The following is a 23,038-nucleotide window of genomic DNA, read 5'->3' on the forward strand; positions in this document are numbered from 1 at the left end:
TGCACCGATAAAATGCAACAAGCGATCGAACATCAATGATGCATCGGACAACATTCATGATAATAACATTATGTCTTGTACGATGATTACGACATTGATGATCGCGAAAACCTGTTTCCGTTGAGTAATGAACGACGCAAGACACTTTACGAGAATTACAAACGTGTTAACATCTCGTGTCATATTCCGACGATTTTATCATCGAAAAGGCTACATTTTTATCAGTTTTACCTTCCATTAATTTAAAATCAATTTAAATTGTTTTAGTATCTGCCGATTTTCCATTATACATATATGAGGCATTAAAATATAAATAAGAAGTGTGAAAAAAGAAAAAGGCCTAGTTATATTAATACAAATGCAAATTATGTGTTGTATTAATAATTTTAATATATATATAATCTTATTAAAAATTATTCGTATTAAAATATTAGAAAAATTTTTTTTTAAATAAAGTGCGTGAGAGATATCTTTCGTATATCATATTCTTGTTTCCGAATTTAATCTGTCAAGTGGAACAAGATTGCATTTAAATAATACTATAGATGTAAATATTATTCGTTTTGTTGCAGGATTTCCTATCGCCCTGTCATATCCACATTTCTATAAAAGCGACCCATCATTATTGGAAGCTATCGAAGGATTGCAACCTGTAAAGGACCTACACGAATCCTATTTCTTCATTCAGCCAAAATCCGGGTTACCCGTGGACCTGGCATTCCGATTTCAAATCAACATGGTCTTGCAAGATATCGGACACATGGCTAGGGTGGAGAAATTCAGTGGTATGACGCTTCCACTGCTATGGTTTGAAATCGTAAGTACCAAAAAATATACTCAATCAAAAAAATAAGAATATTATTTGTAATATTTTTCTCTACCAAGAACTTAGTCAAAAGATTGATATATATTTAGAGTTACCTCTGTGTTATATCTATTTTAAATTGAATCAGTGATATGTCATTGATTAAAACAATAACAAGATATGTTCATCGATGAATAGTTCACTAATCTTTAATGAAAACACTTACACTTTGCTCCTCCATTTTATTTCACTAATTATGACAGTAAAATTTCATTAGAATATCAGCCACTAACTGATTCTTAATAAGATCTTACTGTTTCCAATCCTATATTTGAATCTATACTTATCAATGATAATATATTGATTCTATTTAAGAGAATATTTTTCTGTATTATATCTTATTCATAGCGTTGACAAAATATTCCATCATTTTGCTTGATCACGAATTTGTTCGATTCATCGTTGAACGATGACACGCACGTAAATATCTCAATAAAAAATCTTTTGTTCCTCAGGGAATGTACGAACTACCGACCGCGATTTATCTACGTTTCTGGTTTTATCTAAACTTTTTGCCGATTTTGGAGGAAATGGTTTTATATCTGGCGTTCTTATCCGGCGTGATACTACTTGTTTGGTGTATAATAAGGATACTGTCTTATCAAGCAAACAAATCGCCGAAAGAGGAATTGGAAATGGAAAAAGAAATGAGACGAAAACGGGCTCAGAAAGATGAGTGTATCAATGAAAAGGCTAAAGAGATGGACGTGTATAGTTCGCTCTTGATTCTCGGTGATGCAAATCTAACAATAACAGTGTAATAATTCAGTGATCTAGCCGTAACGTGTGAGTAAAATATTATATCTTCAATAGCCCTTCGGCTATATGTATATAAAAGTTTTTTTTTTTTTTTTTAAGTTGGAAAAACGTGCGCATAATCATTCATAAAAATTTTCAATCAATAAAAATTCTTTCTGTTCGAAAGAGAACGCAAATACACAATCTAGATATAAAGAACATCCTACGTGAAAATTAGCATAATAAAAGAAAAACCTGAAACCTCCTAGAAACACCTGATGTAGTTCATTTCTTAATGACAAAACTGCATTTTCCATTTGCATTCAACTACATATTTACATTAACATAAAATTTTATATAACAAAATAATATAACAATAAAATATTATTCTGCTATACATATTATGCATAGTATATATTACATATACTGCCACATACACATGCGTATTATATGTACTAGAATATACTATATACCCAAGTACACGATTGACGGATATTATCAGGGTATCCAAAGTCATAAAATTCATTCGATTTAATTAAGCACGATTAAATCATGAATTAATTCATGAACATTTTTAATTTTCGACTTTTGATGTTCCAAAAAATAATAATCACAAACTTTTCAACTATTTTCTGCTAGTTCATATCTTAATAACAATGTTATACATCTATCTAATAATGAACAAAGTTATTTTCTTGATAATTATTCGCTATAACGAGATTTCCCATATGTTAGATAATTGCAAATTGCTTGTATTATATTAAAATGTTTTATCTGTTACAGAGATCACTTAAACAATCAATTTTCTCAAGCTTTTAAAAAAAATATGCGCTTTATTAAATTTTTTAATAAAGAAATAAATGGGGATGATTTGGCTTGTAAGATATTTTACTTATTCAATGTGCTAATATGTGTCATATAAATCAGTAATTAAAAAATATAATTTAAAAAGTGTAACTCTCCAGAGAGCAATGAGATCAGGTTAACTATCGCGTTGGAAATATCGTGTGCAAAATATAATTACGTTCGATAAAAAAAAATAAGTCATTTACGCGCACATTAATTACAATAAAAATTTATAATATTATGAAATAAAAAGAAAGAAATATAGCATATATTATACTATATGTTACTGTACGTTACATCGCAATTACTTTATAATTATTGTGTGTTGATTTCTATTATTGCAAGAACATTTATACTCATCTATTCTGTATTTTTATTTTATATTGTGTATAACGTCAACTAATTTTTAGATAAAATGAAATAATTATTAACGAATTAATTCGAAACTATTGTAATTCTTTATATTTTATTTTTAAAGAAATTTCTATGATTTTCCAACGGCTACAACGTAAATTTATCTCTTATATTCATGTTAAATGTCAATGGTGCTTCCTTATTATTAAATGAACTTCAATTGCTATGCATAACATGTCAGCAATCATATCTGTGATAGTCTCATTTTGCTTTTTTATGTTTCATTTTCGAACAGTATTCTTTTAAATACATAAAAATAATGTAGAGAAAGAAGCTATGTCAATATAAGAATATGCTGATCCATTTTTATTGCCAATTTCATCAAATTTATGTTAGTTAACAGATTTTAAATTAACGAGCCCCCACATATTTATCTTTAGAAATAAAGATAATGTAATAATTTTCAAAGTAATTTAAATTTTTTGTTTTAAGTAATGTTAACGAAATAAAAAAAATTTTTTAAAAGTATTACTGTGAATTTAACAGAGTTATATTTATTAGCAAAAAAATGGCTGAAATTAGCTATCATTTTTTAAATGCATTTGACATGTATACATATAATATACATCTATATAGTGGTTAGTCTATAATTTCATCACTTGTCATACATTGTTATTTAAGGTTGTCATTGAAATATTGAATTATAATATTTGAAATGAGAAATTATGTAAATCATTTTATGTGCGTTATACATCTAAATTAGTTTTTTTTTCTAAACCAACCATTCACGTTCGCATTATTTTTCGCTCTTGACGTAACTCAATGTCGTAAAGCATCAAAAACCGTAAACTTTTCTATATATTTTTAATTGTTTCTTCTACTTCAAAAATCATTTTTGGTTTGACTTGTCATTTATCGAACAATATATGATAAAATCTCTAAATAAAATAAAACATTGCAGATATATATATATATATATATATATATATATATATATATATATATAGTAACATCAATATAAGCGATCTATATGTAGTAATACATTTATATAGTTTGCACATAGCTTTTTTTACCTCACATCGCTTCCTTGTAAATATGTAAATAATAAATTATTGAATATGCGATGTGTACTACTGAAATATGACATCTATTATCTGATCATTTTTGCATGTATTTTATTTTAATATTGGAAATCTAAAAAAAAATGTGATCTTTTTATACATGCGAAAAGTTATACGATTTTTCTAAATATATATATAAATATTAGCATATATAAATAAATATATAAATAATAGCTCAACGAGAAATATTTTTCTCTAGAAAATATCTTGCCTGATTTATACACAATATTTTGAAAATATGTAGCTTTAATATTAATATAATCAATGCGTTCACACACTTATTTGTTTAATAGAATATTTAGAAATATAAGGATAGATTTGTAATGATTTACGTATATATCATAAACCTTGTGAAACTTTCTTTTTACACACGTGAAATATTGCAATGTAGTGTGATAATATTGCGTTACTTTAGTTTTATAAAAATATTCTATGTATGTGACACAAATTGGAGTAATAAAAAAGTTTATAATACAAATATATAGAAATATTGATTTAAAATTTTCTGTGTTTTCTTATCTCTCTTTCAATAATATCTTCCACATTTCTTAGACGTAAACATATGTTAAAATTATATACACCAATAAATTATGATTGAAATAAAATATAAACTGTTTTCTATAAACTGTTACATTTTTTTTTGCAGTCATATATCATAAATATATATTTAATTATTTTTAAGATTTTGTAGATATAATTATAGAAATTTATTTCCAATAAAATTTATCGATTATAATTATCTTCCTCACTGACGATACATAACAAGCCATAATCCTCTGTAATAATTATTCGATTAATTGATTGTAATAATTATTTTATCAGTCTCCGAATATCAATGAAAATTTTTCAAGCAGAATTGTGTTTATTTCAAATATAATTATGTTATTTAGATATCTAATATATTGATCATATATTTATATATTTCGTATTGTAATAGTGTGATTATTCAATTATTATATATTCGTGCCATTACTTGACTTACCTCTTAAAGAGACTTGCATCCGACCACAAAAAGAATATCGTGTACGTAAAATTACTTTCCGCACATAAACTATTGACGATATTTGGAAAATATTAATCTGTTTCCACTCGCAATGTATAAATCATATCATAACTCCACCGTAATAATTACTCAGTTACTTTTTTATATCAAATTTCCGTAATATAGATTTTTCCCAAACGATTTTTCGTGCGCGACGCATCTTATATGTCGCTCATAATTACCAACATGAAGACGTGATATATCGAATGTGACGCAAGCATATCGACTCCCGTGTTTTCTACCTATGCAACAAATGTCGATAACTTCACAAAGTAAAACCAAGCGCGCGATCGTATTTATTTCGAATATAATTATGTTACTTAGATATTTAATATATTGATCATAAATGTATTTCATATTGCAATAGTATGATTATTCAATTAATTATTTTCTATTATTATTTTTGCTATTACTCGACTTACCTCTTAAATAGACGCGCATCCGTCCACAGAATATATCATGTATGTAAAATTACTTTTCGCAGGTAAATTGACGATAATTGGAAACTATTAATTTGTTTCCACTCGCGATGCATAACACATCACAATTCTACCGTAATTATTTAATTACTTTTTTAGATCGAATATCCGTATAGATTTTACCCAAACGATTTTTTCGTGCGCGACATGTCTATTATATCGCTTGCGGTTACCAACATACCAACATAAAGATATGCTATATCAAATATGATTCAAATACTAATCGATTCCCGCCTTTTTTGGATAATACAAATGTCAGTAACTTTACGAAATAAAAAGAATCATGTATTTATTTCGAAAACAGAGTTACTTTTATGTCACTTGCCTAACAATAAATATAAATACGTTAGATGTAAAATAAAAGATCTTTCAAGATTGACTCATAAAACTTACAACAAAATTATGTATTCCTTCTTTATCTGTAAAATATAGAAATAATGTTATTTATGTTTATTGAAATTTCTAATATTTGGAACATTGAGATTATCTTACCAAATATTTTCTTTCTTAACATACTGTAATGCATTTCTCTGCAAGTTTTTGAGAATGTTGCTCTGTCTGGAAGACGTTCTGATGGATAATATTTCATCAGATACGATTTTAAAATTTCTGCTGTTTTAAATTGTATAACTTTATCTGCAGGTACTTTTAGTTTATTATTACTTTTGTCTTTTTCGTGCTGTTTTAAATGAAATACATGAGCAGTTTTTTCTTTTTTCTTTAATTCTACATTAATTTCCCCTTCCAAATGCTTCCTCGTTTTATCTTTTTCCGTCATTGATAAATCATCATTTATAGTATTAATGTTAGTATTCATATCTGCATCTCTTTTCTTAATCACTTCTCTGTCAATTTCATCGTCTAAAATCTTTTTATCGATCTTTTCATCAATATTATATGTATCATTATTAGTTTCATCATTGCATTCACTACGTACAATTCTTCTTTTTTTAGTAGATTTTATATCATCCTCACAATATTCAATGACTTTGTAATCTCTTTTATTTTTATTTCTATTCTTAATTTCATCTTTATTTTTAATATGCTCAATAACATTATCAACTTTTGGTTCTATGTCGAGAGAGATATCTCCTGTTTCATTTGTGGTTTTCTTCGATATTGATCGTGCTGATGCTAAAATTTGTTCATAAACTGTTTTATCTGTTTTTTTAATATCTTTATCTGTTTTACTTCTGCGAACTTTTGATTTAGAGGAGTTTGTATTCAATTTTGATTTAGAAGAACTTGTACTAACTTTGGATGTGCTGCCATCATAAATTTTTCGTGCACAGACAAAATCATTTGACATTTCAAATGGTGTTTCATTTCTACATGTATTTTTTTGTGTACTATTGGAATCAATAATAGATATTTCATTTTTAATTTGATTTAGTTTGATATTTTTAACACATAATTTCTTCGATTGAATCTTTTTATTTTTGTCTGATGTAAATGCCTGTGGCCTTTCTTCGTTTAATATCTCTAATGCAGTTTTAAACGTGGAAGGGAAAATCAGTTTATTACATTCGTTTGATAGGCAAGTATTCTCATTAAGTTCGGATTTAGTGGTTATATTAAATTCTTGTTTGCTATTAAATTTATCAATATTGTTAGAATTGTTAAGTTCTATGTCATAACATTCTGTTTCATTACAATCATATATTGTTTCGTAAATAATATTATCATTAGTGCATTTTCGTATCGATGAAATCTATATGAATAAAGCAAAGCAAAAAAATATAGTATGTGTGAAGATTTTATGACATAAAAATTGTATATGTATATAAACATATGTCTATATATATGGAAAATATTACATACCAATTTAGATATATCATATTTGTACTTATTTGGTACCTTAGTACTGGAAAATATTTTGTATTCTACATTATTAGCCATATCATGTATATCCTTATCCTGAAGTTGTTTGTTATCTTTTGAAGAATGTTGATAATTCTCAAATAACGCTACTTTTAATTCATTGTAAAAGTGTTCCCGCACCTAAAAATAATGAGAAAAATAATTAGAAAAAATGTAAAAATACTGAGAAAATATCAAATGCAAAAAATAATAGTACATAATATGTCTTACTTGAACAGTTAAACCTTTAATTTTTTTATCTGTACTGTCAGCTGCACGAACGTGTGCTATTTTCGCGTATTCGATGTTTTGTCGCTTTATCTGGAAGAAGAAGAGAATAAAAAATAAAAATAAAAATATGAAAAAAAATGTACTCGCAGCAAACTTACTTTATCTTCTTTAGATGCGCTGCGTCTAAGTGCAAATTGTTCCATAATAAGTTCTCTTCTTTCTCGCTTTTCAGCTGCTATAATTTTATCTCTTGATTCTTCTGGCTCATCGAGTTCATCACTATTATGAAATGGTAAACACTTTTATGTGAGCAGCATTTAACAATATATAAAAAAAAAATATATATTTGCTATCAATATAATTTGATAAATTAATTTTTCACATACATTTCGTGCTTGCCGTAGTTTATTTGTGTTACACTGCCTACATTATTTCGGAATTTTTTAGCTGTACTTTGATACATTTCAAATTGAGCAATTCTTGCTCGCACTTCGTCTTTGTTTTTACATGTGTCACATCTGTTTCTGCAAAGCGGAGGAGAATCTCCGAAATATTTGGAAAATATTGCATGTCGGCATCTGTAAGGATATAAAAAAATATAATTATTACCAATATATTTAAAATGCAATTCTTAAAGTTCTTTAAATATTAATATCATAAGATCTATTGCTGTAATTGTAATATATTATATTCTAATGTATTATATCTTTATTCCAAAGAAGATTCCAAGATTTGAAAATATATAATATTTAAAAATCTTTTGATAAATAATATATTCTCTTTCATTCTTAATAATTAAATTTTTATTTATAACAAAGAATAGAATATAGATCGTACTTTGCCTCTAAACAATATGCAACACTTTTTTCAAAATCTTGCCATTTAATTTTTGCAAGTTCTGAATTCTTATTTGTAATATGCGTAATTTCCTCCTTAATAAGAAATGAAATAGGTCCATATTCTTCATTGCTAAAATAAACCCGGCAAAATGCTGGGTTGCCATCTCTGCCAGCCCTTCCTGATTCTTGATAATAAGCTGCAATATTCTTAGGTACTGTCCAATGAATCACAAATCTATACAAGTTCATATAATAAAGATATTATTTTTTTCTTTCTATATTAGGTTGTTTATCAAAAATATTACAATAATTTACCTAACAGATCCTTTGTCAACACCCATTCCAAAGCTGCATGTTGCTGTGATGACGGATACTTCACCTGTTGTCCATTTATTTTGCACTTCATTACGTTCCTGAGCTTTCAAGCCTATTCAAGTATTAAAATAATATATAACATCGTTCTTGTGAATTTGTATCAACACGCTACAAAAATCGTACATACTCCCATGATATGCCAACGTTGTAATTCCGGCAAGAGTTAATTTATGTGCAACAATTTCAGTTGTCTCCTTTTTTCTACAATAAATGATACCACAACTCCTTTTATGCTAAAAATATGTTTAAGAAATCTGTAATGTTATTCTCAATGATTCATAAAATACCATATAATGACGATAAAATTTAAATCACCATAGGAATAGAATTATCTGAAGGTCCTAATGCATCTGAAATAAAGTTTTTTAGATGTTCAAATGGTTTGTCTAATGTTTCTAAGAACCATACATCATAATGTAGATTGGGACGAAATACTGGCTGAGAGAATATCAATGCATCTTTCATATGCAAACTTTGGAGAATATCGTCTTTTACCTGTAACGATATTCAATGTATAATATATAATTATATTTAATATATAATATATTAACCCCCCTTGAAAACTGTAAATTAAAATTGTTTTTAAATACTTGTTTTGCAGCAGTTGCTGTTAATGCAATCATAGGTATTTTGGGACACAATTTCTTGAACACTCCCAATTGTCTATAAGTTGGCCTAAAATCATGACCCCATTCACTTAAACAATGAGCTTCATCAATAACAAAATAAGAGAGTGCTTTTTTTTTGCTCAATTTGATTACAGTCTCCTATAAATTAAATGTATATTAAAATAAAAATTAAGTAACAAAATTTTAAACTGAAATTTTTATATACATTGTATCTTTTAAATTAATTTTTAAAATGATTTAAAATTGTCTTAATCATTAAAAAATCATGTAATATGAAATAAAAAATAAATAATTTAGCAAAATTAAACAGTTTTTTATATTCTGTTTGTTATATTAAGAGAAAATATAATCAAGCTACAAGTAGTTTTAATAATCACATGTGAGAGCTAGAAGATACAATACCTGGAAATGCTGTTGTGCTCCCATTTCTGGAGTGACATATAACAATTTTATTTTAGGTGAATTTGACATAAGATCTTCCATGATTGTATTTCTTTCTTTACTTGATGTAGTAGAGTTCAAGGAACAAGCATTTATTTTTTTAGACACTAAGAAATCTATTTGATTCTAGAAATATAAATTAAATCAATACATAATATTATTACAATAAGAGCTCTTTTCCTAGACTCTTACATACAGAAAAATATAATATGCACTAAGTACAAAAAATACCTTCATCAAAGCTAGAAGTGGTGAAAAGACAATTGCAACTTTCTGTTCTTTCATTATCGCAGGTAATTGAAAACAGAGAGACTTTCCAGAACCGGTTGGCATACACACAAATACATCTTGCTTTCCTAAAATTATCAAACATTTTGTGTGTGATCATTTTTTACAAATCTGATAAACATATTCAGTGAAGAAAAGAATTATATATTTTTTCAAAAGAAGAAAGTACATATTGCAAATAACTGATAAAACCAGTAAACTGTATGTATGAAAGAGATTAATTTTCCATAAAAACCTTTGTGAATGGCAGTGATGGCTTGTTTTTGAATGTCATTTTTAAAATTGTCATAACCGAACTTCGATTTCAAAACGCTCTGCAACATTTTAATATATACATATATTTATCGTTATACGTTTAAGAATGTGAAGCCAACGAAATAACGTATCAGATACACTTGCTACTTTTCACGTATCAGATACAGTTATTTTTTTGCAATGGATCTATCGAATAAGCATGATATCCACACTATTCATAAAAACAGCGTCACATAATAGTATGTACAACACGCTATCATCAGCTATCTGCTATCATATAAAAAGAAAGGTTATGTCATTCACAAATAAGTAAATGAATGTATATGTGAATGAATGATTTATAGTCATATACAGCGCACCCTAGAGTACGTTAGAAATTTTATTTGTGGAGTAGAATAATATAGAATTGCTCAATCAGGACAAAGTAATCATTGCTCCTTTTATCCTGATTGGTCAATCAAATGCTACTTTACACGGTACAATTTTCGAACGCATTCCTATTCAGACACCAACCAATGATAGAATGGTAGTATTTAGTATTTATTCTGGTATTACTGATATTGGTTGCGATCGGGAAGACGCTAGAAATGTTTCGCAGCATTGCGTTAACCAATCAGAATAAAGAAATCTTTATTTTTTGTGTCCTGATTGGTCAATCAAACGCTTCGAAGCATTTCTAGCGTATTCTCAACCGCAGCTATTGACACACATATACACACCCACGTATTTACAGAGCAGAGAAAATGGCGGCATTAATGAAAGCCGTGCATGTTTCCAAAAATATGAATAACGTAATGAAACTTTTCACGAATTTGTCTTTGACACCGAGTGTCATCACTCCTAAACATATATTTCTTCGCAGGTTCGTATTATATCCCTTTCAAAATGTGTTATTTACCATCTTATTTCACCTATCCTAATCAGTATGTTTTATTTTCGATATAATTTTTGATTTTAAATTAAAAGAAGTTTCTAGATATTTGCAATATAGTAAATAAGCATTCAGTTAATATAAAATCAATTTTTAATATACAAGTTATCTATTAAGTATTCTTTTTTATCTTTTCTGCATATAGAGTTAAATCATACATTGTCACTATCATTGTATATATTTAGCTTTTTAAGTAATATTTTAATGTACTTTCTTTGTGAATATAGCACACCAGCTTTGCATTGCGCATTTATACACATTACACCGGACTATCGTGATTTGATGGAATTTTTCGACCAACCGAAAAATTGGGGTCAAAACGAAGTAAAGGTTGGTCGATCTTGGAAAAAGGATGAATTAAGATTGAAGAGTAATACAGATCTTCATAAACTATGGTAAAATTTGCAAATCTGGATTATTTACATATTTGTAGATATCACTTAGTATTTATCAAATTCATATGTTTAAATAAATACAGGTATGTATTATTGAAGGAACGTAACATGCTTATGACTATGGAAGAGGCATGCAAAAAAGAGAATGAGATATTCCCAAATCCTGAACGTTTAGACAAAATTGAAAATAGTATGAATAATTTGGAATCAATCGTTCGTGAAAGAAATAGAGCATATCACATGCTCGAAACTGGTGAGACAGGAGAACGTCCTGGAAAACTGGTTTATAACCGCCTAGGTAAGAGATCTGTACAATTTATATAACTTCCATCATATGATATACCGATAAGATTTCCTATGCAGTACAAATCTATAAAAGATACCTAAAAAACGATTTAAAGATATCTTATTGTCCTTTGAATCTCTTTAAAATGTCTTTTAGCTTTTTTGTGCTCTTTGTTTTTAAAAAATTAGCAAGAAACAGAGAATAATATATCAATTTTCTTTTACCTCTTTCTAGGCTTGAGATTTTATTATCGAATGCGTCAATATGTTATACCAAAATTCATGAATCGAAAATGGCACAAGTGGCACTTGTTTGGTTTTGGTGGATATGGAACTCGGAAATTCTTACGATTCTACAGAGAGAAACTTTGGAACCAAAAACGTAAAGCAAGAAAGTATGTAGCAATCGATTTTACTATTTACTAAAATCACATATCAATCTATTCATTCTTGTTAAAAGATAAGGAAATCTTCATTTTGTTGTTTCAGTCGTAACATAAATCGTGTTGCAATGTTCATAAGGAAATTCCCAAATCTGGATCTTGAAGCTGTAAAAGAACAATTTCCAGATATCGATTTAGAAGCAGTAAAAACTTCAAAAAGAGCAAGAGGCCATCATCTATCTGAATAAACGCAGTGTTAATAGAATAACGAAGTATTGAATACACATACACATAAACATTATTATATTTACAAATATAAAATATCCACATATAAGATACAATATTATTGGTAAATTTATATATTTATGGCTTATGGCATCTTTTTTTCAATATCTTTATTAAAAAATTTATATTTCAAATCATATAATTCTAAATGAATTATATGTATTGCTTAATTACAAACATGATACAGTTTGCATCATAAAGAGGAATATCTTGTTAAAAATAATGTTATCTGACACAATTATTAGAACTATGCAATATTGTAAAATCAAATTATTGTATTATCAACTTCTCAAATTGTGTATAACACAATACATACATAAGTATTGAGTAATTAAAATTTTAAATGTATAAAAACGACTAAGTAAACATTCATTGTTATTGTTATTGTAACCTATAAAATTATGAATTTGAGAGATATACTTTATTCTCTCTTTTTTTCCCCTTTTAAGAGAGATAGAACTCATCTTCAAATAGTAAAAAAGGGATTAAATAAAAATTGTTTATATGACATCAAATTCTTTTTATATATTTTAATTAATTTTCTATTTATCATAATTTCTAGATTGTGTACAATGGTACAGAATTATTATGTATGAAAGGTATGCAGATATAACATTTAAAACATGCTGGCTGTAATATGTAAAAAATTTAATTCTGCATACTTTTCATACAATAAGAACTAATATACAAAACCGATTTTACTTTTGCATAGTAAATGCTTTAACTTAATAAATCTCACGAACTTAATAATATATAACAGATATTTATTACTTTACGGCATATCACAATCAGTGCTGCATGAAATAATGCATAAGGTAAATATTTATTCACAAGAATATATAGAATGCATCTATTCACGTAGCTTTGGTAACATAAGATTATAATTTAAAAATTTTGTAACATATATTGTACCCCTATATATTAACTTATATCACAAATAAAAATTAATTTCCATATACACACACAGAGAATTTCTTTTATATTATAGTTTTATATAATATAAGCATATTAAAATTCAATTATTTTCAAAGTTTTATCAAGCATAAATTATTATACTTATTTTTTTTTTATGTAATTATAATTATTTTGATAACTGAAATTTGCTATTACATATTCACAAAACATAAAATGTGTAATAATTTTAATGCAACAAAAATTGATCTAATTTACAACATTTTAACTGATTTAAAAATACATATATATTAAATTAGTATATAGAAACATATAATACAATTATTATATTTATATATCATATTCATATCTAATCTATTCATTAAAAAAATTAATAATGTATTAATAAATTAACAAATATGGAGTTAAAATTTTACAATTTTAAGATATATAAAAAGATATATTGCTAAAAGTATAATCAACTTATAATTTTGTTTATTAAGAATGTTAAATCATTTATTAATTTCAGAAGCAATTTCTGAAGTATTATTCTTTGTCAAAGCTGTTCTTGAAATATTCTTGAATTTTATCTCCAATAATAGCTAACTACTTTAATATCAATAGTGCGTATTCAAATGCATATTGGTTTGTCTTTTCAATACATGTGAATATATAGACATTCATATAATAATCAAGTGTTGTTTCATAGTTATTGTTATATTACATTTTCTGCATTATTATAAATTAATAGTAGCTTATTATGTGGTTGCTTATGCTAGAAAGATAATAATGCACTGTTTTGCATCTACCCTAAATAGTCATCTATATATTTGAGGCAACTTATATATCTTATATGTAAGATTTCTCTCTAATAATGATCAATCTCTCTCTCAACATCGCAGTATAGCGAGAATATTGCATATATATTGGTACCTTGAAATTAAAAAATTATCATATTATATTATTATCAGGTATCATATATCCAAATAAGGACTATTTCTCTATCTATAAGCCATAAAAATAACGTCAATTGTTCTAGTTTCAAGTGACAGATATATGGCATTAACTTGCAATAAAAGCAAAAGAAATTTGGATTATGTTGCATCAGCAGTATATCTTTCATATATGACATTTTAGTGTTTCAATTTTCATGTAATTACCTGCATATTCACGTGCGTTATCACGAGAATTCTATTTTTCTTTTATGGCAATATGGTAAAATAATCTTTTTAATGTAATGGTGTATATTGTCTGTATATTTTTCATTTACTCTAAAGCTGGTGGTAGCAAGTATCGCCATGCATGTTCCAAATCCCTGCTGGCATCCGAGCAACGCCGCTGCAATTTATCTTCTGGTGGAAGTGTTGCCATAGGAAACTCACCCTATAAAGATCATAAAGAGAATGTGTTAGCATATAATTGTATATAACATTAATGTGGAATAATTATATATTATACCAAGTTTGCATTCGCCCATAATGTTTCCAAAACTTCTTTAAACGCACAGAGCTCAATGTGATTTGTGAAGTATATGACCCAATCGCCGCTACTTTCGTGCACTTCTCGACATGCAAATTCCTACAGATATATAATAATACACAATATTATATATACTTTTTTTGTAAGATATATTTAGCAACAAAATATGTCACCAAAAATTGACAGTCAGCATTATGCACTCAGATCAATATGTACTTACCAATATGCACCATGATTGCTGTACTAATGGCACTCTAAATGCTGCTAAATCCTTTATGGAAGCACAAGAGAGCGTTTGGCCTCTCTGCGTGCCAGGATGAATTTCTTTCATTGCTACTAGATGTTTCGTAGTTGTAATAAGGCTACAAGGTAGTGGCTCTCTGTTTTCCGTACAATCGAATAGACCCGATGCGCTTTGAACAAAACTCTGTAGCCAATCGGAAGCTACATATTCATCTGGAGCCGCAAATTGGTATGATTTGTTGGGTTTTAGTAATATCTCGAAAGTATGTGGTCGGTGCGAGTTGGGAATTCTTCTGCATCCTTGGCACAAGCCACCTTTCAATGGTATAGCACGCTTGGGAAGCCGTTGATTCAAATCCGTGAACATATAAACAACGCCGCCTTTTAACACAAAATAACCGGCCTCCCAGGGATTCGTGGGTGCGTTCGGATGCAAGTGTTGATAGGTATGTGGACGAAACATCAGATCACCTTCTTTCGTTGGCCCACACGGTGTACTAGGCGGCGACATGTGTTCGTCTTCCATATAAATAAGGCTATAATGTTCGATTTTCTCATCCTATAAAGATAATAAATAAAATTAAAAATAATCTTTTGTAACTGTACATGGATATCAATGTATAGAGTGATTTCTCACAATTAGAGAAATGTCTACAATGAAATACAGAATATTCTGTAATTCATAAATAACCATCAAAACTAAAAACACAAACTATACCATGAACTGTATTAAAATGAATTCTATTTTAATGATTAGTTTGTAAATTAATTACTACAATATTGCTATACATTCACAATTTTGAATAGAAGTGCAATACTCATTTCATATGATAATTCATACAATAATTGCAGAAAAAATTAAGTACAGGATGCACAGCTGTGTCATTGAGAATTGAATTTCTCAGAATACACATGTCCTCGTAATTCAGTTCTTTGACAGCAGGAAGTTTCGGTTTCGAAGGCGATCGTCGCATAGCCATTTCTAAGTGGCCGATTAATTCTGAGGTAGTTTGCGAGCTGCCAGTGGAGAATAGATACTGCATTTCACAATCGGCGTTAGAAATCAAAATACTTTGTGCATTCGGTCCAATCTAAAAAAAGACAAACATATATTTTTGTTAGTAAAATGTATGATATATATAGGGTATCCCAAAGCACCCTTGACAACGCTCGTGAACAGGTAGAGCAACAGTAAACTGAATAGAAAAATCCTGTACCATTTTTTTCTATAACACTTAAAGGAGTTATTATTGAGTAGTTTGATCAATTAGCATCGACTTTTAGCTGTACACACGTGAGCGCTCATGCACACTACCAGGCGCGCGGCTAAGAGTCGACGCTGATTGGCCAGACTTTACTCAATAATAACTCCTTTATTAGGTGTTATAGAAAAAAAATGTTACAGGACTTTTCTGTTCAGTTTACTGTGCTGTACTTGCTCACGAGCGTTGTCAAGAGTGCTTTGGGACACCCTATATATATATATTTTATAAAAATAAATATATTTAAATTTTTCTTACCATAATAACATCTAGTTCATTATAAGGAATAACAAACTGATTGCTATAAGAGTGATCCAGTTTTGAGGCGGTTAAATATAGTGTTTTGTTTGTTAATAACGCGATCATCGGTTTACTTTCGCCGTTCGTCATGTACGAACTTCGCACTTTGTATACTTTATATAGTTCTTCCGTTTTGTCGCGATAGATATGTCTCTTGAAAAGTTCGCGTAATTTTAGGCTTACTTTCTCACCGCTGAATTCCTGTTTTTCAGCCGCCACGTTCTCCTGAATCTCTTTGTCAAGATTGTCGTTAAAATCTTTGAAGGAGTCATAGCTCGTCTTGATTCCTTTGATGTATAAAGTATTTGCCTTGTGCGGTTTCTTGTTCTTCTTGATTTCAAACTTCCTCTCGGTGATCGATTTTAGAAATCTACTCAACAATGATGTTTTCGATGGAGCCTGACGCAGAGGTGGCGCCAAGAGCTTACTACTGCTTTCACCCGTTAATATCGCCGTCATGTTGCGCTTCTTTGACGGTGAAGCTAAGTGTCTACTACTTTTACGATCCTCTACCTCGGATGTTGTCACACTCTCCGCGTCCGACCAATCATTCGAATTAACGTATTTCTTCGGATTTACCATTTGTGGCATCTCCACCTTGGACGGTGGATCCTCGACGATATTGCCACATGCCTTTTCGACGATGTAGGCCTCTTGGGCCTCGTTCTCTTCTAACTCTATTTCCATTTTAGACCTCAAACTCTTAGCCGGGTCTTCCTGACCTTCTGGCGCCCCACGCTCCAACAACGATAAACCGCAACTACATCTACAGTTACGTTGACATGGCATGTCGATACACAGCTTTGATGATGCCTGTTTATCAGCTCCGTCACTGTCGAACACGCTCGACGACGATGACGAAAATGAATAACAATCTGAGTGCACGTTCCTGTTGGCATTGGCGTTCTTCTGCACGTACGGTGAGTCTCCGTGTGCGCACCAACTGTATCTGCCTTTCTGAGCGTCTCTCTTTAGAACAGAACTGGGCAACAAGAAACTCATGGAGAAATCAGCATAATTCTCGTCGTCTTCCAGCTTCATTGTTTTCAATATGTCTTCATGGAAACTGACCCGCTTCTTACTTTCACCACGCTTTTTCTTACGCTGCCTACGTTGTACTATAGCCTCCGAACTGGAAGAAGATAGAATGCTAGTATCGGTTATGTTGATTGTGTTCAGAATACCATAAGAGGCATCCATGTTATCACAGTCAGAGATTGTCATGCTCAACTCCAGCAGATTTGTATCATTGTTGATTAGATAAGAATTACGAGGATCTATGTTCTTTTTAAAACTGTAAGCGGGACTATCATTGTAATAAGTGCTCCTTTTGCCGTTATCGATTTTGTTTGTTTTATTCGATTTTGCATCGTCAAGACTCCTACTGTAAAAATCGTAGTTTTTGAGAGTCTCCAAACTAGAGCAATCCATTTCATTATCATCCAGTTTTCGCGTTACATTCTGGTTAACTATATCATTTTTCGTCATCATGACAGTTTGAAATTTAGTAACCGCCGGTGATTGCATTGGCGTTTTACCATCTTCACTGGAGTCGCTAGATCCAAAATTCTTATTGTCTTCCATACGGTTGTTAATAATTGTTTTGTATCTATTATTCCGATACTTGGGAATATCATCCATTGAAAAGTCCTCCTGTTAAGATTTATATGTATTTATGTATTTTTTCAACGAATATTAAAATTATTTTACGCTATTTTTATCTAATTTGTATCTTACCTCTTTGTAACTGCTTCCATCAGTTTCGTTTGCAAGATCCATATCACTGTCAAATGCAACCCCACTGTCGCCAGGAGAAGCTAGGCTCGATGAAACGCTAGAAGATCTAAGATGCAACGATAAGACTGTTCCTGATGGATTTATGCTCATAGGCCTCTGTGGCATATAGTTGCAAGTATCTAAATACGTCACATCCTGTACATAACAATATTTTAGTTTTACTAATCAGTATATGATATCAATTAGATCATATATTATTAATTAGATATTAATATATTTAGCAACTTCAGATAACTCTATGCAAATATTTTTTTTCTCTAGCAACATGTTTGTAGAAATTTTCCATGAATAAACAGATCAATTGATATATAGTTCATATCAAACAAGGTATGTACTCGTAAATAAAATGATAACCTTTGCAACCTTATATAAAAAGATTTTTCTGTATATGTAATTGGTGTTATTTATTAGAGTGATAAGTGTAAGGGGGGGATGATATTAGTATCTCTGCATTGAGAGAAACATAATAAAAATTATATGATGTGCCAAACATTCAACAGAGGGAGAGAGAGAGAAAGAGAGATAAAAAGTTGATTGTGTACTTTTTATAAAAATGCTACTACTTATTAAACATTGCATACTATTTATAAATTATTTATCACATTAGTTTAACATACCAATTGCAATGTGAAGGACACATTTTCCAGACCAGCAAGAAGATTAACCAATTGGTTGGTTTTATCAGCATCTCTTACGAGTGCGTGTGAAAAATACTGTTTTTTTAATGTCTTGGTGTCTCGCAGTAAACAACCCAAATAGCTCTCAAAACTGCCTTCACTCAGAGTATGATAAAGCCATGCTCGACCTGCACAATATTAATAATAATTTAATATTAATAAGAAGAAATTGGAAGAAATATTAAAACATATTCATTCTTAGATGCAACTAAACTTTACCATTGCCTAGATATTGACTGTTAACTTTAATTAACATATCTAGAACTTTAGATTATCATAAAAGTTTTCTTGAGCCAAATAATTTAAGGCGAAATAACTATTTCTTATTATATAAGACATGATATAATTGTTATGAAAATATGTGATTTAATTGTTGTAAGTCATAAAAAAATCGCTGTTTTAGATCTGTGTTCGATAGTTTTATAATAAGATAAAATTATATTGCTGTTAAATGCATTTTGATAAATGAGAATTGAGTAGCAAAAAGCGCAGATGTGAAATTGAATAACAATTGCTCCTATGACAAGACATTAAAGCATACCTTTTCCAATAGAAGTCAATACACTCTGCAACGCGTGAATGACCACAACAGTGTCCTGATGACTAAGTTCTCTAGCAGTACCCCAATATCCATGTCTCTCTACACGCAGTCCATGACGCAATGCACGATCCAGCCAATAAACCAACCAGGAATCACCATCCAAGACTACGGTACCATAGAGACTTTGGGCATAGATCTGTTCAACACATGTATTATTCTCATTGAGCAAAAAATGTACATAACAAAATAGAAATCTGTTATAAAACAAAGCTTGAAAAATATAATTAAAACATGTATCTATATGAAGTTGTGTAGAGACAAATATTTTGTTCTATAAATCTTATTTATTTCATTTTTTTTGCACACATATCTCTGATGTATAATACATAGCAACATCTTTTTATATTACTATAAAATATATATATGTATGTATAAATAGAATTATATATATATGATATACAGAATAAAAAAATATTTGGTAAAATTTCAAATCTCAATAATGCTGGAATATTACCTCATTTAAAAAAAAATAGTATCTATTAATTAATAATGTGAATAAAACAAACAAATGTTTTAGTAAATACCAATAAAAATGTTAGAATATTTGTTCGCTCTCTCTCTTTCTCTGCTTACAGACTTAAAGCATATTCCATAAATAAAAGAGTATAGAAAATGTAATAAAAAGCACATAATAAAAGATATAAATTATTATCGGAATCTGTTCTAATAACGATTGTATTTTCAAGCAAACTTTGTAAACATAAGACAAGTTCTTTGTAGCGAGAGGAAAGAATTATTTATATAAAATATGATGTATACATTTATGCTTTTACTTTCAAACAAGTATTTTACCTTGCACCTTTAGCTAGGGTTGCCAGATTTGAAAATCCCGAATGGAAGACACGAAGCAGTTTTATTAAAAAAAAGAGAAGACATGGAATGGGCAGATAAATGAAAATGGATAAATATTACAGCCCTAATCATATATTATATATATATTAATTAATATATTTTAAACTATATCTATTATATATACCGTATTATGTCTATCGTCTAGGAAGGAAGCAGGGAGGTCTTTAGTTTCTTCTTAAATAGCACCGTTTGAAAAAAAAGGGGGAGAACATTTGCTGAAATTGGAGGACAAAAAAAATTTTACTAAATTGGAGGACGTTTGACAATCCTACCTTTAGCTAAGAGTATTCGATTACTTTCATTGATCTAATATAGACATGCCTCCAGGGCAATAATGTCAATTTTTTATCTGTTCTTTTCAATAGCACTTCATATATTAGATCTTTTGCATTAAAAATGTGCGGAAAGATTATATAATCAATAATTGGAATGAAAAAAAAAAAAAGGAGAAAAGACAAAAGAAAGCAGAGGATAAAAAGGATAGATTTATCAGCTGTGTTTTATGTAGCACGCATATGCGCGGCTGTCATCTAAATGCCAATGCAGTGACTCCCTTCTCGGCAGCATCAATCGTATCACCGTTACGGACGAAAAAGCGAAATGAAGGAGACTCGTTTTCAACGAAAAATTTCGCGTTTCGAGATACGTACATATAAGAGATATAAAAAAATCCACTTAGCGATCGAGCGCCTTTATGCGTGCGAGCGTTCGACTAACATAAGAGCCGCGTTGCGTCGTGATTAATCCGCGATCAAGAGTTGCAACGTCACAGATATATATATATATATACATATGATATATAAAAAGCCCTACGTTTATTCCTGACAAAATGCCACGATTAGCAAAAGATCAGAAATCGGCGTAATGTCAGTAAGTTCGAACTTCAATGCTTTAGTTACGCAAAAGTTATTGAAACTATAACTATATATTGACATAAAATACGTCTCTTATATTTCTACAGCATCGAAGATCGAACTCACCTAGATTATAACATTTCCAATTTCCAGTATAGGGCATACTTCGATCTTTATGTCTTTATGTTATTCGAGATATAATCTGTCAGAACCCTATCGGTTTGAAACATTGCTTTTAGATGCGGGATACGTGCCTGCAGGAAAGAAAGGAAAGAGGCGTTGTAGGGATCGTCGCCGAATCGCCACCTTTCACGCGTGTACGATTTGGAGTCTATGAAAGCACATGCAGCTGCAGTTGCAGCTACATCGACAGCTGTATATGCGTTTATACAGAGACATGGCCTTTCTTTAACGGCGTCTCGATCACTCACCAGTTTGACAGCTTTCGTCAGTTCCTGCAAGATCCTGCTTTTGGAAAGGACCTTGTCGGTGCAGAGCTCCATATCTTCGCGTCTCGACGGCATTTCGTCACTACGCGCACTTACATGACTCGCATCGCGACAATGTAGGAAGAGACTCGGCGTCGCGGAAAATTATGTCCAAGCTTCTACGAAGCAAGCCGGACCAAGCGGCGGTGTCGTGCCGACCTACCGACGATCGACGAGTCCGATGACGACGACAATGGGATCGCTGCACGACGTAGTCGCGCTGTCGACGCTCGTTGATTGATTTTAACGGAGCGCAGGTCGCCCGCGATTTTCAACCTGCAACTGGCCTGGCGATGCTTCGCGCTCTACGTCCTTATGTCGGCTTTCATCTTCTTTTATACAGACATCTATCTCCTTCGGGAGATAGAATAGAAACATTCTCTCTCTCTCTCTCTCTCTCTCTCTTTCGTTTTCTCTTTTCTACTTCCCTGTTTTTCTCATTTTCTATCTATTATTAGAACTTTATAAAAATTGCCTCCTTTAAGCGATATAAGTCTATCAAATATTATCAATGCAAAATGTGAAGATTAGTAAAGAGACCCTCTCGTGTAAAAGTTTATTATTATTTCAATTTATGATTACTCTTACATTTTATCTTTCTCGTGTTTTATTCTCTATTAAATTATTGGGATGCGCGCACGTGTCACTATCTTTTTTCCGCAAAGATATACTTGACTTAAGGCGCGATCACATACCCTCTCCTATATTAGTGAGATAATCTTTTGTGAGATTTTTTTAAACAAGAATATTACCGATATCATCAAATTGACGACAAATACCCCCTATATCAATTTTATTACATAATAGATGATTACTTTGCAAAATCCGTTTTGCAGATACTGAAATAAATTTATCTCTTGCGCTGGATTAAATTTATAAATTATCTAAATAACACATAATATATTATGTATACCGATAATAAATTGTAAAAGAAAGATACAAAACAAAAACT

The 23,038-nt window shown here is 29.9% G+C and overlaps 4 protein-coding genes across 8 annotated transcripts in view; 2 read left to right on the forward strand and 2 right to left on the reverse strand.

Moving 5' to 3' along the window:
- The window catches only part of LOC138934428 (scavenger receptor class B member 1), a 34,646-nt gene extending 30,261 nt beyond the window's left edge, over positions 1-4,385 (forward strand). The window contains exons 7-9 of one of the 3 annotated variants that reach the window (XM_070298151.1): positions 573-817; positions 1,321-1,651; positions 2,387-4,385. In XM_070298151.1, the coding sequence (XP_070154252.1) occupies positions 573-817; positions 1,321-1,626 (551 nt within the window). In that variant the 3' untranslated portion in view covers positions 1,627-1,651; positions 2,387-4,385. Of the gene's footprint in view, positions 1-572; positions 818-1,320; positions 2,346-2,386 lie in introns of those variants that run through there. The other 2 variants (XM_070298152.1, XM_070298150.1) reach the window with 2 other exon arrangements.
- A 189-nt stretch (positions 4,386-4,574) lies between these two features.
- Positions 4,575-10,626, reverse strand: LOC138934427 (ATP-dependent DNA helicase Q5). Of its 2 annotated transcripts, XM_070298149.1 has the most exons (16): positions 10,344-10,626; positions 10,052-10,176; positions 9,782-9,946; positions 9,341-9,517; positions 9,066-9,245; positions 8,878-8,983; positions 8,691-8,802; positions 8,374-8,610; positions 7,923-8,114; positions 7,695-7,815; positions 7,537-7,626; positions 7,267-7,446; positions 5,938-7,156; positions 5,389-5,864; positions 4,907-5,208; positions 4,575-4,700 (listed from the first exon to the last, which is right to left on the reverse strand). In XM_070298149.1, exons 1-14 carry the CDS (start codon positions 10,429-10,431, stop codon positions 5,815-5,817), a joined length of 3,042 nt encoding a protein of 1,013 aa, XP_070154250.1. In that variant the 5' UTR covers positions 10,432-10,626; the 3' UTR covers positions 4,575-4,700; positions 4,907-5,208; positions 5,389-5,814. The 2 variants fall into 2 exon arrangements, with proteins under 2 accessions (XP_070154250.1, XP_070154248.1); XM_070298147.1 differs by lacking the exons at positions 4,575-4,700; positions 4,907-5,208 and having other exon boundaries at positions 5,775-7,156.
- Positions 10,627-11,077: 451 nt separating this feature from the next.
- Positions 11,078-13,580, forward strand: Mrpl47 (mitochondrial ribosomal protein L47). The gene is made up of 5 exons (XM_070297210.1): positions 11,078-11,225; positions 11,522-11,689; positions 11,773-11,987; positions 12,210-12,369; positions 12,464-13,580. The coding sequence occupies exons 1-5, from the start codon at positions 11,107-11,109 to the stop codon at positions 12,603-12,605; spliced, it is 804 nt and encodes a 267-aa protein (XP_070153311.1). The 5' UTR covers positions 11,078-11,106; the 3' UTR covers positions 12,606-13,580.
- Positions 13,581-14,053: 473 nt separating this feature from the next.
- On the reverse strand, positions 14,054-22,267 carry Prd1 (pruning defect 1). Of its 2 annotated transcripts, XR_011447062.1 has the most exons (10): positions 22,030-22,267; positions 19,833-20,028; positions 19,232-19,419; positions 18,555-18,749; positions 16,776-18,470; positions 16,122-16,346; positions 15,233-15,814; positions 14,992-15,111; positions 14,694-14,916; positions 14,054-14,466 (listed from the first exon to the last, which is right to left on the reverse strand). XR_011447062.1 is itself a non-coding variant. In XM_070297209.1 (9 exons), the coding sequence occupies exons 1-9, from the start codon at positions 22,120-22,122 to the stop codon at positions 14,800-14,802; spliced, it is 3,411 nt and encodes a 1,136-aa protein (XP_070153310.1). In that variant the 5' UTR covers positions 22,123-22,267; the 3' UTR covers positions 14,477-14,799. The 2 variants fall into 2 exon arrangements, 1 of the variants encoding a protein (XP_070153310.1); XM_070297209.1 differs by lacking the exon at positions 14,054-14,466 and having other exon boundaries at positions 14,477-14,916.
- Between the last annotated feature and the right edge of the window lie 771 nt (positions 22,268-23,038).

The sequence above is a fragment of the Polyergus mexicanus genome, unplaced genomic scaffold (assembly GCF_030449975.1).
Source record: "Polyergus mexicanus isolate NDT 795.1 unplaced genomic scaffold, iyPolMexi1.0 SCAF_6, whole genome shotgun sequence".
In the NCBI taxonomy this organism is placed as follows: Eukaryota; Metazoa; Arthropoda; class Insecta; order Hymenoptera; family Formicidae; genus Polyergus; species Polyergus mexicanus.

Coding starts and splice junctions, on each gene's coding strand:
- Mrpl47 (XM_070297210.1), top strand. CDS start 11,107: ATGGCGGCATTAATGAAAGCCGTGCATGTTTCCAAAAATATGAATAAC. Junction 11,226..11,521: donor AAACATATATTTCTTCGCAG/GTTCGTATTATA, acceptor TTGTGAATATAG/CACACCAGCTTTGCATTGCG. Junction 11,690..11,772: donor ACAGATCTTCATAAACTATG/GTAAAATTTGCA, acceptor AAATAAATACAG/GTATGTATTATTGAAGGAAC.
- Prd1 (XM_070297209.1), bottom strand. CDS start 22,122: ATGCCGTCGAGACGCGAAGATATGGAGCTCTGCACCGACAAGGTCCTT. Junction 19,420..19,832: donor ATTGACTTCTATTGGAAAAG/GTATGCTTTAAT, acceptor AATATTGTGCAG/GTCGAGCATGGCTTTATCAT. Junction 16,347..16,775: donor ATGAACTAGATGTTATTATG/GTAAGAAAAATT, acceptor GTCTTTTTTTAG/ATTGGACCGAATGCACAAAG.
- LOC138934427 (XM_070298147.1), bottom strand. CDS start 10,431: ATGTTGCAGAGCGTTTTGAAATCGAAGTTCGGTTATGACAATTTTAAA. Junction 8,984..9,065: donor CAGATAATTCTATTCCTATG/GTGATTTAAATT, acceptor ACATATTTTTAG/CATAAAAGGAGTTGTGGTAT. Junction 8,611..8,690: donor GTTGACAAAGGATCTGTTAG/GTAAATTATTGT, acceptor GAACTTGTATAG/ATTTGTGATTCATTGGACAG.